Below are 15304 nucleotides of genomic sequence, written 5' to 3'. Positions count from 1 at the left end.
GTTCAGATCTTCTAGTGAACTGTTCATGGTTTCCAGATTTGAAGGAAAGCGTCTTGATATTGAATCTTTGTCTTTCGTATTATTTTTGCTTGGAGGTTTAGTGGAGTGTAAATTTACTGACCACACAAGACACATCTTTTTAGTGATGAATCTTTTTAATTTGCTAGCCTAGTCTGAGTAAACCATGAAATCTATGGTTTTATCATTTGATTCATGTGGCCAGAAACAATAGCTGTGTAATCGAATGTTTTTAATAAGTTCACCAAGAAAGCGGCAAATGTATCATTTTTTGCTCTGGGACTGGATCTCTTCTGACAAATTTTTCACTTCTTTTGTACTTAGTTCACTGCTTCCCACAAACAACTTTATAGTAGTGTTGCACAACAATCTGTGACGGGAATTTTTTTACCTCTTTATCGGGCAGAAACTTATTTTGGAAATAACGAATAGATACAAATTTAAATCGTTAGAAAGGTGGGATGCCTTGTTATTTTAAATAGGAGAAATATTCTTTGTTTTAAGGGATGCCATCCAGGTCAGTAGTTCTCAAGATCATCTGGAGAATTTAAGAGTACAGATTTCCAGACTAATCTGTGCTTTTGAAAAGCTTGATGTAATCATACATCTTCCAGACTCATTGATTTGGGCCTACGGAACCAGTGATTTAATATGAATTTTTGTCCCCAAATTAGGTCAAGAGACATTTTGTATCATCTCTTTTTAAGGCAGTTATATACTTTTCTATTATAAATCATGCTTTTAGTATCTTCAAGATTAAAAAAATACAATAAAATTATACTAATCTGAGATCCTGTGTGGGACCATACAGCTTGAAACTTTCTTATTGATCCTAGCAGCTCACAAGAATAAATCAGGAATTAGCAAGAAATAGTGGTAGCAGAATGACTCAGAAGCAGCAAAATCTACTCTTCTCTCATTTCCCCCCATATACTTAGTAAAGGTACTATTTTTTAAAAATTAATTAATTAATTTTTTGGCTGCATTGGGTCTTTGTTGCTGTGCGCAGACTTTCTCTGGTTGCGGCGAGCAGTGGCTACTCTTTGCGGTGCACGGGCTTCTCATAGCAGTGGCTTCTCTTGTTGCAGAGCATGGGCTCTAGGCGCACAGGCTTCATTAGTTGTGGCACTCGGGCTTCAGTAGTTGTGGCTCGCGGGCTCTAGAGTGCAGGCTCAGTAGTTGTGGCGCACAGGCTTAGTTGCTCCATGCCACGTGGGATCTTCCCGGACCAGGGATCAAACCCATGTCCCCTGCACTGGCAGGCAGATTCTTAACCACTGCACCACCAAGGAAGCCCTACAATGGCTTTTAAAGTTGTGATCTGGCCCTTGTCTACTTCTCTGACTTTCTGTCTTACTGTTCTCTCTTTTATTCACTCCTTTCTAGATCCAGTCGTCTTCTCCCCTTCCTCTTTCTCTCCCCCTCCTTCTCCTTCTTCTTCATGCCAAGCTTGGTTGTTTTTTTTTTTCTTTTTGTGGTAACGCGGGCCTCTCACTGTTGTGGCCTCTCCTGTTGCAGAGCGCAGGTTCCGGACGCGCAGGCTCAGTGGCCATGGCTCACGGGCCCAGCTGCTCCGCGGCATGTGGGATCTTCCTGGTCCGGAGCACGAACCCGTTTCCCCTGCATCGGCAGTCGGACTCTCAACCACTGCACCACCAGGGAAGCCCTCAAGCTTGGGTTTTTGCATTGGTCCTTTCCTTTGGAATCTCCACCAAAAATTCCATTTTGCACCCCCATTGTATGTGGGCTCCTTGTCATTCTTTAGGTGTCAGCTGAAATGTCATCTCCTTCTAAAGCATATCCCTGACCACTTTATTTAAAATAGCTCCCCCAGGGCTTCCCTGGTGGCACAGTGGTTAAGAATCTGCCTGCCAATGCAGGGAACACGGGTTTTGGCCCTGGTCCGGGAAGATCCCACATGCCGCAGAGCAACTAAACCAGTGCGCCACAACTCCTGAGCCCGCATACCACGACTGCTGAAGCCCGTGTGCCTAGAGCCCGTGCTCCGCAACAAGAGAAGCCACCGCAATGAGAAGCCCACATGCTGCAGTGAAGAGTAGCGTTCTTTCACGTGTTTGTTGGCAATCTGTATATCTTCTTTGGAGAAATGTCTATTTAGGTCTTCTGCCCATTTTTGGATTGGGTTGTTTGTTTTTTTTATATTGAGCTGCATGAACTGCTTGTATTTTGGAGATTAATCCTTTGTCAGTTGCTTCATTTGCAAATATTTTCTCCCATTCTGAGGGTTGTCTTTTCATCTTGTTTATGGTTTCCTTCGCTGTGCAAAAGCTTTCAAGTATCATTAGGTCCCATTTGTTTATTTTTGTTTTTATTTCCATTTCTCTAGGAGGTGGGTCAAAAAGGATCTTGCTGTGATTTATGTCATAGAGTGTTCTGCCTATGTTTTCCTCTAAGAGTTTGATAGTGTCTGGCCTTACATTTAGGTCTTTAATCCACTTTGAGTTTATTTTTGTGTATGGTGTTAGGCAGTGTTCTAATTTCATTCTTTTACATGTAGCTGTCCGGTTTTCCAGCACCACTTATTGAAGAAGGCTGTCTTTGCTCCATTGTATATTCTTACCTCCTTTATCAAAAATAAGGTAGCCATTTGTGCGTGGGTTTATCTCTGGGCTTTCTATCCTGTTCCATTTACCTATATTTCTGTTTTTGTGCCAGTACCATACTGTCTTGATTGCTGTAGCTTTGTAGTATAGCCTGAAGTCAGGGAGCCTGATTCCTCCAGCTCCGGTTTTCTTTCTCAAGATTGCTTTGGCTATTCGGGGTCTTTTGTGTTTCCATACAAATTGTGAAATTTTTTGTTCTAGTTCTGTGAAAAATGCCAGTGGTAGTTTGATAAGGATTGCATTGAATCTGTAGACTGCTTTGGGTAGTAGAGTCATTTTCACAATGTTGATTCTTCCAATCCAAAAACATGGTATATCTCTCCATCTGTTTGTATCATCTTTAATTTCTTTCATCAGTGTCTTATAGTTTTCTGTATACAGGTCTTTTGTCTCCTTGGGTCGGTTTATTCCTAGGTATTTTATTCTTTTTGTTGCAGTGATAAACGGGAGTGTTTCCTTAATTTCTCTTTCAGATTTTTCACCATAAGTGTATAGGAATGCAAGAGATTTCTGTGCATTAATTTTGTATCCTGCTACTTTACCAAATTCATTGATTAGCTGTAGTAGTTTTCTGGTAGCATCTTTAGGTTTCTCTTATGTTTAGTATCATGTCATCTGCAAACAGTGACAGCTTTACTTCTTCTTTTCCGATTTGGATTCCTTTTATTTCTTTTTCTTCTCTGATTGCTGTGGCTAAAACTTCCAAAACTATGTTGAATAAGAGTGGTGAGAGTGGACAACCTTGTCTTGTTCCTGATCTTAGAGGAAATGCTTTCAGTTTTTCACCATTGAGAATGATGTGGGCTGTGAGTTTGTCATATATGGCCTTTATTATGTTGAGTAAGTTCCCTCAATGCCTACTTTCTGGAGGGTTTTTACCACAAATGGGTGTTGAATTTTGTCTAAAGCTTTTTCTGCATCTATTGAGATGATCATATGGTTTTTCTCCTTCAATTTGTTAATATGTTTTTTCACATTGATTGATTTGCATATATTGAAGAATCCTTGCATTCCTCATTCTTTTTCTGATTACAACCTAGAGTAGAAATGAAAATTTCCAGGCAAAATAAATAAAGAAGTATTATATGTCAAACTGATGTAGAGCAGTAAATGTTACTACCTCCCAAGTCTGCCTCATCCCCCAGAGAGCACGTGACATGTATATAACATCAGTGTTAAAGGACCAAGCAAAACCATTCGAAACATTTTCCCACAGCAGTATGAAGATACAAAGAGCCCATTGATCACAGTCTTATGCTGTGCCAGCTGGTGGTCTCTACTAATTTGCAGAAGCAGCTGCCCAATGGTCAAAATGCAGGTAAAGCACTTTGGCAGAATATGGTTAAAAATATTAAGGGAGGATAGAGAAATCAAACATATTTTGTACCTAAAATGGGTTAAAGTGTATGAAAGCTGTAGACATTTTTATTTCCAGCTAATTTCTAGGTTTTTGGCTTTTATTGGAGGTCTGAGGTTGCTAAATATCTGACTGAAGAAGTTTGTAGAAGTTTGCTAGGGCTGCCATAACAAAGTACCATAGTACCATAGACAGTGTCTTAAACAACAGAAATTTATTGTCTCACAGTTCTGGAGGCTGGAAGTCTGAGATCAAGGTGTCAGAGGGTTGGGTTCTTCTGAGACCTCTCTCCTTGACTTGTGGATGGCTGTCCTCTCTCTGTGTCCTCACACGGTCTTCCCTCTGTGTGTGTCTGTGTCCTAGTTTCCTTTTCTCAAAAGAACGCCAGTCATATTGGATTAGGGCCCACTTGAATGACTTCATTTTAACTTAATTACTTCTTTAAAAACCTTATTCCCAAATACAGTCACATTCTGAGTTACTAGGGGTTACAACTTCAGCATATGAAGTTTGGGAGGACACAGTTCAACTCCTAACGTGAAAGTGTACTCTATTCTCCTTAACCCCGTTTTCTTTAGTGTTTTGAATTTATTCTCAATAGCTAAAGAATCTTTACTTTAAAAGCTTTATTCTCTGTAAGAGTTATATACACAAGAAACAGTTAAATTATTTTAAATGAAACATATGATTAAGTACTATAAATCATACAGACAGGAAATGATATTGAAATTCAAAGAAGGCAGTTATCAATATGGCCTAGAGAAAACTGTAGAACCTGGAGAGCCAAAAATGGTCTTAACAATGACCTATTTTTTCAGTCTTATTTATCTGTAGGTTCAAGTTCTACAGATGCCAATTTTTATCATCTCATATTCACTTTTCCTCTGCTCTCTCCTTTCCCCTTTTCCTTTTCTTTATTCTTGGGAACTGTAGAAAAATTTAGATAGCTTACCTCTCCATGGGGTAGGCTGTATGGAGCAGCATTGATTTATTTCTAATGTCTAATTTTACTAATGAGAAAAATGCAGCTCACAAGTTAAATGACTTGTCCTGGTTGCTGAACTGGAATCCAGGTCTCCTGATTCTTATTCCAGTAAGCTCTCAAGTGCACTGTGCAGCTGTTTTAGTTAGAGAATGTTTTGTGTTTTAAGGACAAATAAGACTGCTTTTCTGTATTGTGTAATTGGGTCATCTATATTATTTTCCATTAGCATTCCCTTTTAAATATTTCCAGTTTCTTCAGTTATTTTTATTGCTGTTCCCTCATTTTTTCCTGCATGGTTTTTGATACTCATATTAAAATTGCACCCCAAGTAAGATATCAGAGTAATACATTCTTTCTTTTTATAATATAGTATTTTTTTTACTTGCTAAAATATTGCTACTTGTACTTGTAGCCATAAACTTTATTTAATATTATTGATTAGATAAAACCTACCTTTTATTCAGCTTCTAATATATGCCAGGACCTGACCTACACATTTTACAGTATCATCTCACTTAACCTACACAAAACTTTTAAAAGGTAAACATTACTCCCATTCTGTAGATAGTGAAACTAAGATATAGAGTGTAATGAACTTCTGTAAAATCACACAGGGTAGAAAGTGGAAGACCTGGGACTGGGCTCTAGTCTGTCCGTCTCTATCGGCTGCCTTTTCCACGATTGCTACCTCAGTCTTAAGTGCTTCATAGACTACATCACTGCTGCATAAAGTCTCTAACTTATCAGGGTGGCAGTGATCCCAGTGAAAGTGCTAGGACCTGGTTAAAAGGAGAAATAAAAACAGTACCAGTGGAAGCAGAACTGTGTCACGGGGAGCAGGAATTTATACAGGCATGTTATCTGCAGTACATTACGGTGCTCAGTGAAAGACACTGTCGATAAATGAAGAAGAATTGTAGCTGTGTCCTGGTAACTGAACTTGAAGGTTCTCATGGACAGGCTCACGTAAGAGATCTTCAAGCAACTTAGGAGGGACTTTGCTGCTGTTCTGCTAATGATTATCATCTTGACTTCTAAATTTCTGGTTTTTTAATTTATATTTTTCAGTTAAAAAAATTAAGCATGCAGTTAATGGGTATCTTTTATTTGTATCTTTTCTTCATTTTTAGTTGTGGTAGCTAACATGTCTTTAAACATTCAAATTCATTTTGTTTTCTTTCTGCATATTTTTCTGTCTTTTGTATTTATAGCATCATTATTATCAAAATATAACATAGAGGCCTAAGTTTTAAACACAATAAGTAGATAGTTCATAACCTAGTACTGCTATGGTGACAATATCAGTTAGAATATGTTGGTTTAAAAGTAACAGAAATACCCAAGTGAGTGTGGCCTAACAATGCTAGACTTGACTTTCTAACTCAGCGGGAATTCTAGAGAAAGGCTGTTCTGGAATTGGAATGAAATTAGGATTCCGGGTTGGCATTTCTGCTATTTTCTTGGCCTTCTCCTCATAGTTACAAGATTGCTACAGCAATTCTAAGTATTCTTACGTAATAACTTTAAAGGCAGGAAACAGGGAGAGTGTAGGAAAAGGGCCTTCTCCCTAAATCACCCCTGTCCTTTTCATGAGGAAAAACCTTCCCAAAAAGTACCCCCAGCAGACTTCCCTGTACCTCTCACTGCTCAGAGCGGGGTTCCATCCCTGTCCTTGAACCAGTCACTGACAAAGGAGATTAGGATTGCCACAGATGGCTTAGCCTAATAATGATTCATTCCTAGGGTGGACACATTTTTCCGCACCCTTCAAAAATTGCAATTCTGTTATCAGAGAAAAGGGAGACTGGCCATTACATACACAACAGATAGTGTCTGCCACAATTAGTGAACTCTTTTAGTATGATCAAATAACTACGTGAACAAACATAGAGTTACAACCCTGACGAGTGCAAAGGAGTGCCTGGTGCTATAAGAGTATAAACTCAAGGGATTTAATCTAGTCTGGCTACTCTTCTTCAAAGAACTGATAATTAAGCTAATAATGGAGAAAGTTTTAGAAGGTAAGTAGGCAAAGGGGTTAAGGGATACTGGAGTGGGTGAGGGGGAGGAAGAGAGAGCATTCCAAGGAGAGGAAGTGTATTATGTTTATGTAACTGAAAGAAGGTGCATAAATATTCACTGCCATTATTACTAGCCTTTGGTCTGATGAAAGCCTTTGAATTACTTGTAGGGGTAAGAAGAAATTCTTAGACTTATAAGTAGGATCCTGAAATATTGGAATTTCTGAAAATTTTCCATACTTTAGGGGCGACAACAGGACAGGTTATTTGACTTGGATTGTCCTAGAAAATCCTTGGTATGGAGTTGCCATATATAATACACTAATAGGCAAAAATCAGTCTGCCCCTCCTACTCCTTCCCTCTAAAAATTTTTTGCAGCTACAATCTTTAGTTGACATCAATTAAATATAATAAGAGCAGCATCCTCACTGTTCCACATGTTGTCTGAAACCTTTTGGAACTTTGACTTCATTAACCTGTAGTTCATACTTACATGGGTCCCATTTAAATTTTTTCAATACAGTTGAAAGTAAGCAAAAAAGCAGTGTTCTCTGAGACTTTGTGGATTCCTCATAAGAGAAAATTTTTAAAATAATAATATTTTAAAAATAATAAAAATTTTTAAAAACTTGACTTCAATATACATAAAACTTTCATAAACACTAGGTTATTTCCTATAAATAGAGAACAGCAGTTTTATAAGCTTGTTCAGGACTATAGAGCTCTAACCAATGACTAACACTGCCCTCTTTTGAAAATCTGAAACTTTATTATCAAAAGAATACATACGTTATATATTTTAATTATTTAAAAAATAATAATGATACTTAAATTTTCCTAGCATCTACACTTTCTGGTTTTAAAATTCATAAAAACTTTTCAGGTTTAAAAATTTTTAAGTTTTAGTTGAAGCCTTTTTTTAATGTGGCATTACTGTTACAACTGTTCTCACAAGACTCCAAAATAATAATGGCTTAAACATAGTAGCAGTTTGGGATTGATATGGTGCTACTTGTGTGTGTGTACCATCAGCCAAAGGCTGGTGCTCTACTATCAGCTTCTCTCTCATGATCTAAGAATGGCTGCTTCAGCTCCTGGAATCACATCTGCATTCTAGCCAGTGGGAAGAAGGCGAGGGGTGCAGACATTTGCTTCAAGGGCATAACTCATAATGCTTCTCCTTGCATCCTTTTGGCAAGAACTTAGTCACATGGTCAAAACAAGAGAAGTGGGAAATATTGTGAAAAAACTGTCTTACCTCAGCAGGCATGTGCCCATCTAAAACTCAGAGATTCTATTTCCAAAATAAAAAAGGGGAGAATGGATATTGGAAAATAGTAACAGTCTGGGCTATATTCACCATCTTTTGGCGATTGCCAAAAGAACTGGTTGAATAGCTTTAAGCTTAGATGTTAAGTATATAATAAGGAGTAAAATGGGTGTCTGTGGAGACACAAATATATTTATCAACCTTATACCCCGTACAACCTTACTTTATGCATCTTTGTATTCCTACCATCCAGCATGGTATATGAATAAAAATAAGCGCATAAGAAATGTGTTTGGAATGAATGAATGAACCATCCCTCTTTGTCTTTCTTGTATAATATGTATTGTGTGAATTCTTTTTTCATACTTGCCATTTCTTTGTCCTATCTATAATTTACTTACTTTCTTACAGAGGATTTATGAGTAGAGATGATCAGAGTCCATAGTATAATAGAGGAGTACTTTGTGTCTCTGTGTATGTATGTGTGTATGTAAAATTTAATAGAAATCTAAATTAACTTATACCATAGGACCAGTTTTCTCAACCCCTAAAACTGACAGTATTAACTTCCATTATTACGTTTTAATTATTATTAGACTAGTTGTGGCTTTTGAAGATTCAGTACTGTGTCTAAGAATTCTGAAAATATTCTTTTTTGAAAACTGATATCTAATGTCATTAGTTTGTGAAGATGTTTTCTCTGCACATTATGTGTATATTTTACATACTGACCAGCTATCTCTGGAAGAGATAAGATGGTCTGGGGATTAACAGTTTTCTGGTATGATTTTTCATCTCTCAAAAGAGGCATTTTTTAGAGCTTTTGGTCATTATATCTGGTTTTTGGCCCTCTGTTAATTTACAGATCCATTTGTTCATGTGTTAACTTCTGCTACACATTTTTAATAACTCTTAAATACCAGGTGCTGTGCCTAGTGCTGGGAACGTGAAGATGGGCGAGACCTTGCATGCACCCTGCTGGGCTTAGTATCAGTGCCACATGGTGTGGGGATTGCCGTGCCAGGCCCACACTGTGGAGTAACTGAAGGCGAGCAAGGAGCTCTAGGAGGTGAGGGGGCCAGGCAAGTTGCTGCCAGGATTGAGGCAAGGCTGTGGAGTCAGAGTTTGTCAGTGATGAGCTGGGGGAAGTGTGTCTAAGCTGAGGATACTGGATGAAGGCTGTGAAATTGTTAACACAAGTTCATGTGCCGGACACACAGTGAGGCCAAACAAACTGAAACCTCGGAGTTTGGAGCAGAGAAAGGTTTATTGCAAGGCCATGCAAAGAGACAAGGTGGCTCATGCCCTGAAAAGCCTCCAGCTCCCCAAAGTGTTTTGGCAAAGCATTCTTTTTTTTTTTTTTAACATCTTTATTGGAGTATTATTGCTTTACAACGTTGTGTTAGTTTCTGCTGTTTAACAAAGTGAATCAGCTATACATGTGCATATATCCCCATATCCCTTCCCTCTTACATCTCCCTCCCACCCTCCCTATCCCACCCCTCTAGGTTTTAAAGGCCGGGAGAGGAGGAGTATGTGATCAGCTTGTACACAGTTCTCTGATTAGCTGATGGTGAGGCAGCAGCGTGGTGTCACAGGGGTTAACATTATCAGTCCTTAGGCTCCAGGAGGCCTGGGGCTGTGTGCTCATGGTCATCAAGTAGTTCTTCCATTTGGTGGAAATTTGCCTCATATACTATTATCTAGGTACTTCAGGGTGGAGCTAAAGCAGAGGATGTGGGGGAAGGCCTGTCCTGGGAAGGCCCCATAGGGTCCTGCTTGGTTACAAAATAACATGGCAATAGTTTGATTTGGTGAGAGTGAAGGCTACAGTTTAGAGGGCAGAAAGAAGTGGAAACAAAGAGGGAAGGGCAAAATGCTTTTCCTATTCTTCCACATTCCTGGTCAGAGAATTCTTAATTCAAACCTTCCTGTGAGAGTGGGGAGCTGGGAGCACCTAGAAGCCAGAGGTTGGCTCTTGGGTCTGACTGTTATAGTCTAGATGGACTTGGAGCTCAGGGGCCTGGCTGGTGGGGACAGGCAATGGGGGGTGGGTAGGAGTACAGAGCCTCTGACAGAAATGAAAGAGCCCCTCCCCCAATAAAGAAGAAAAGAAAGGAGGTGTTTCTCTTATGGACTCCATAGCCACTGGAAGAGAAGGCTGAGGGAGGCTTCTCCTCTTCTCACACTTGACCTAGTTGCCATTGCCCCTGAATTTCCCCAGGCTGAATAAGTCTTTCAGTGGAAGACGAAATTAATTTAAAATTTGCACTATTCTCAGTTACTTGGTATCAATAGTTTCACACACAGTTTTCATTGTTTTTGTTATCAGGTATATCTGTCAAGGTAGGTTAGTATACTTTTCTAACAGTTTATTGCCTTGGCTTGTAACTTTTAAATATTTAGCTGTATTGTATCCCTATTTGTCCTCTTGCCAAGGCCCTGCAAATATTAGGGCCAAGCCTGGTAATAAGTCACCATGTAAAAAGGTATGTCTTACTATGGGTCACAGACAAAAACGTTTAAAAGCCACTGACCTAGGGACACCAAGTTCACAGTCCTCTGCGTGGCATATGAGGGGCCTACCGTGATCTGGCTCTCCGCCCCCCGCCCTCTAATCCTGCCTCTAATCCACCTCTAAACTGCATATACTCTCAATATGGGATGCATCTGTCTTCTTTTCTGTTCTGTTTCATTTTTTGAAAAAAATACTAGTTGCAATCCACTAAATTAATTTTATAATCCCCTGATGGGTCAACTTGTGACCCAAGTTTGGAAAAACTCTGCTCTAGTTGTTGGGGTGGTGACAATGTGATCAGATTAGTGTTTTGGAAACGTCTGGCAGCTGATTAGAGGGTGGGTCGGAAGGGAGTGGGGGATACGGGTTATGAGATTATTGAGCCAAAGATAGGCCTAAGGTGGTAAGACTGAGGATAGAGAGGAGGGGAAGGTGGTAGAGTCAGCAGGCCTGGGTGACAGCTTAGATAGCGAGGGTGCAGAAGAAAACTAGAATAACATCATAATTTCTGACTTAATAGGGAGTCTATAGCAGGAGAATTATATTTGAGGGAAAGGAAAATGAATGCAGTTCAGTACTTGTGGCATCTGAGGTCACAGTGTGACATTCAGGTAGGATTTTAGTTGGAGAAAGGCTTAGTAAATTAGGGACTGTAACAGGGCTGTGGGCTTCAGCATTAGGAAGCCACTGAGAAAACTTAGCACAGATCTTAGTGGTTCAAAGAGTGAATATGTTGGGAGGTCAGGAAAGGAAGACGTGCAATATAGAATATAGTCTTTCCTTTCAATAAACTTGCTTGTAAAGCCAGGAAGAAAGAGGGATGAAAAGAGTAGGACACAGATTTGAAGGAGGGTTTTAATTAATTCTGGAGCACTTCTGTGCAGAAGGGAGGAGGAACTTGGGGAGACGCGGATATTGAAGATACAACCGGAGGAAGGGGTAACTAATCCAACCTGGTTTCAGGGGAGATGAGAGAGTGCACTTTAGGATGTAAATGCAGGGAAGCTCAGGCAGAAGGAAGAGCACCTCTTATACAGCTGAGAGGGAGATAAGGATGTCTGTGGAGGCAGGGGTTTCCCTTTATAGACATGTGTTGAGTACAAGCACCAGGCACTGCGTAGGCGCCCTGGCTACAGACGTTAGTAAGGCAGAGTCCAGTGGGGAAGATAGGCTGGGAAACAAGCAGGACAACGCGTGGTAAGTGTCGTTTAGAGTTATGCTCAGGGATGCTGGAAACAAAGAAGAGGGCATGAGGCCAGGCTTTCCAGAACAGGAGAGGACAAAAAGTGAAAATGGGTTTACACCTGAAATAGGAGTCAGGGACACCTAAGGACTGAGATGAGGACTATGGTGGGACCAGGGTCTGAGACAAATATGAACCTGGATTACAGTGGTGGTTGTTGATAACCGTGGTTGTAATAGTAAGTTTTCTGTTTTTATGATTATTGACTTGGTTTGAGCATCAGCTGAAACTTTATTTGGGAATACTTGAGAAAATGAATTTTTATGTCAAAGGAAGCTGTCTCCTGCTTATCCTTTGCCTCTTCCTCCTTTGATGACTTCTCTTGAAGCTAATTTAGGTAAAGAAAGCCACCGCTTCCAAAGGTGCTTTGGTACCCTGGCATAATTTCAAAGAAATCTCCTTTCCCACTTAGTTAACTACATTTCCCCAGGAAAAAAAAAAATCTTCTCTGTCAATGTAACATCCTTTAACAGGACTCCTGCTGGTTGGTTCTTGTCTCTTGCTGTGGCAGCTGTGAACATATATACTATTGATTGTTAATGTGTGATATAAATCCGACTGGAGCATGCCCACTAATTGGTTTGAGAGCTAGGTATAGACAATGCTGTCTTATAGTAGCTTGTGTAGATAGGCCTAGTCATTGGGTTAATTCTGCTTGACAGCACATCAGCAGCATCTTGAGAGTAATTACCCAACAGCAGTTTTCCCACAGCCGGACCCAGAGCTTCAAAGGCTTCTGAATTTACAACCAGTATTAACCTATATCTGAAACATAATGTTCCCACAAGGGCTCACATTTTTTTCTCCTTCTTATTAAATGTATGGGGTTACTAGGTTCATTTACTCTGTGAAGAACTTAGTGAAAAATTACTTGCTGTTGAATAATTGAAAATCTTGAATAATAAGTAAAGAAGATAATTTTAAATTTGAGTTTTTATTGCTTTATTATATTACTGAAACAAGTTAATCTGTAAAGATTGGGTGCTTTTTTTTTTTTAACATAATTTATTCTCTTTCTCTCAAAAACAAGCTAAAAAGTGAATATCTTTTCCATACTGCGCTATCTCTGTGGACATGTACATATTTAGAGGACCTAGGGTTATGCATGCATTTAAAATGGTTGAAATAAATACGTATTTACATCTTAAAAAGCTGTCTTACTTGTTGATGCATATGCACTGAAACTTAAAACTATTGCATCTTTTTTCCTCCTCATAAAATCAGTTATTGTCTAACAAGCAATTTTTATATCATAAAAAATTTCTTTCTCTTTGCAGGTCAGAAACCAAATTTGACTCTGGTTCAGGTATGTTTACATTAATAATGTTATTCTGAGTATATTTTATTTACATTATTCTCTGAGGAGTAATGCATCAGATCAAGAACCATTTTGATTTTAAACAGACTAGGCAGTCTCTTTTCAAAACACGAACCCCACCTCAAAGCAGGGCTGTTGGCTGCTTGTGGCTGCTTGGAATCATAACTTGAGGTGGTGTTCACGTTGGGATTCTCGATAGCTCTGAAATGAGTATTAAATGCTCTGTGTCTGCAGAGCTTCATTTTAAAAGCAAAGGAGGGGGTTGTACCTACTCATTGCTAAAAATAGAATATTATTCTCTCACTGGACAAAGCATCCTGGGTAATTTAAAAGTTCTCTGCAAGTGACTTGTCATCACATATGGGTAACAGATACATTTAATCCAGCAAACTGCAGAGGGTTTTAGCCAATAGAAACAGATATTTGTCTATGACTTGCTAATTTTTAAAAATTTGTTTTGTTGGGGAGGTGGGTGATGGAAAATGAAGGTCACCTTAAGCCATTATTTTGTATCTATCAAGACAGTCTCACAAACAGTGGCGTATCAGCCTCATTAGATGTTTTCTTCTCATTAAGCATGAATATAGCTATATAATCCTTACATTTGACTGTGTCTTTGTGTCACTCGCTGAGATGTACGTGCTTCATAGTTTCTGACGGTGTTTGCAATTAAAGCACAAAACTACCTCATGTTCAGTACGAAGGAATGACGCCCTTTAGTGAACTGTTATAGATAAATAAACATTAATTTTCAATTTCAGGAGAAAATAGTTTGCAGAAAATATATAACTTATTGAATTTGAAAGTAACATTCTTACTCTGGTTTGAGTTCCACTACGTTTTAACTTAAAAGTTTTCGTTTATTATTTCACAAAGGGACCAAAGACTATGTATTCTTTTTGATAGTGGTGTTAAGGAGCCAACATGCTTTTCTTCTTCAAAACCTGTATCTTTCTTTTGAATTTCTCCAACTTGGTGAGACCCTTTAAATATGAAGTCTGTACATTTGAGTTAACAATTTTACCTAACTTGAGAACTGTGATTCCAGAAATCTTTCCATTCTGTGTGCTCCTGGGCTTCTGAATCACATGTGACAGTGGTAGCATAAGATAAACATTTGGTTTACAATGTTGACGATATGGAGACTAAAGGCATAATGGCATTGTATCCACTATTTGACTTTTTTATTGACTCATAGGAGGCGACTCAAAATGGTGTAAAAAGTCTTTGTCATTTTTTAATAGTTAAAATATTTAAATATAATAAGAGATAAATGAAAAAATTGAGAATGAATTTTTATATGAAATTGCATATCTTTTTAACATTGCCAGTCAGTCATCAAATATTTATTTAAAAATCCACTTTGTTATGATCAAATTCCTTAAGCATCAAGTCAAAAACTGGTTTTAGCCTACAGGATCTGGAATATAGCTTTTAAAAATGAAAAAGTCTACTAGGTTCATTTCGGAGGTAAAACCTGGAAATAGTGTATAAAACTGAAATATTAGGCAGCTGTTGTCAAAGTTAGAAAATTTATGTTAAATTTTCAAAAGCAAATTAAAGTGTGCTGCTAAATTCCCGTAGTGAGAGTTAGTATTTATCATGAAAATAGTTATAACATCTGTATAGGCACACATCTTTCACTCTTGTGACCAAAGGTTTTGTTCATGATTCTTATTTTTTCCAAGTCCTAATTTTTTAAAACGTCTTTCATGGACAACATCTGCATGTCTTTGAAAACTACAAAGTTTTGTGCTCTGAAAAATCTTATGGGGAATACTGATTAAAAGTTTATTTATTCTTTTAATTTTGAATCTAAATATGTTGTGGAAATAATTCAGATGGTTTCAGATCAAGAATCAGGTAATTCTTTTTTCTTATAAATTCTTTTAGCTTAATATCAAATGAGGGAATCATGACAAAGGAAGTTAGAAATGTATTCTTTGGCA

The 15304-nt window shown here is 38.4% G+C and overlaps 1 protein-coding gene across 3 annotated transcripts in view; it reads left to right on the top strand.

The window, feature by feature from the left end:
• MSRB3 (methionine sulfoxide reductase B3) overlaps positions 1–15304 on the top strand; it is a 166013-nt gene that overhangs the window by 70676 nt on the left and 80033 nt on the right. For all 3 annotated transcript variants that reach the window (XR_004351935.1, XM_032647041.1, XM_032647042.1), the window contains one exon: positions 13315–13343. Coding sequence is in view for 2 of the 3 variants with exons in the window: in XM_032647041.1 (XP_032502932.1) it covers positions 13315–13343 (29 nt within the window). In the remaining variant the exon portion in view is untranslated. The remainder of the gene's footprint in view (positions 1–13314; positions 13344–15304) is intronic.

The sequence above is a fragment of the Phocoena sinus genome, chromosome 10 (genome assembly GCF_008692025.1).
Source record: "Phocoena sinus isolate mPhoSin1 chromosome 10, mPhoSin1.pri, whole genome shotgun sequence".
Lineage (NCBI taxonomy): Eukaryota > Metazoa > Chordata > Mammalia > Artiodactyla > Phocoenidae > Phocoena > Phocoena sinus.
Note: the sequence above shows the minus strand (reverse complement) of the source record. Positions and strands in the feature narration are given on the sequence as shown.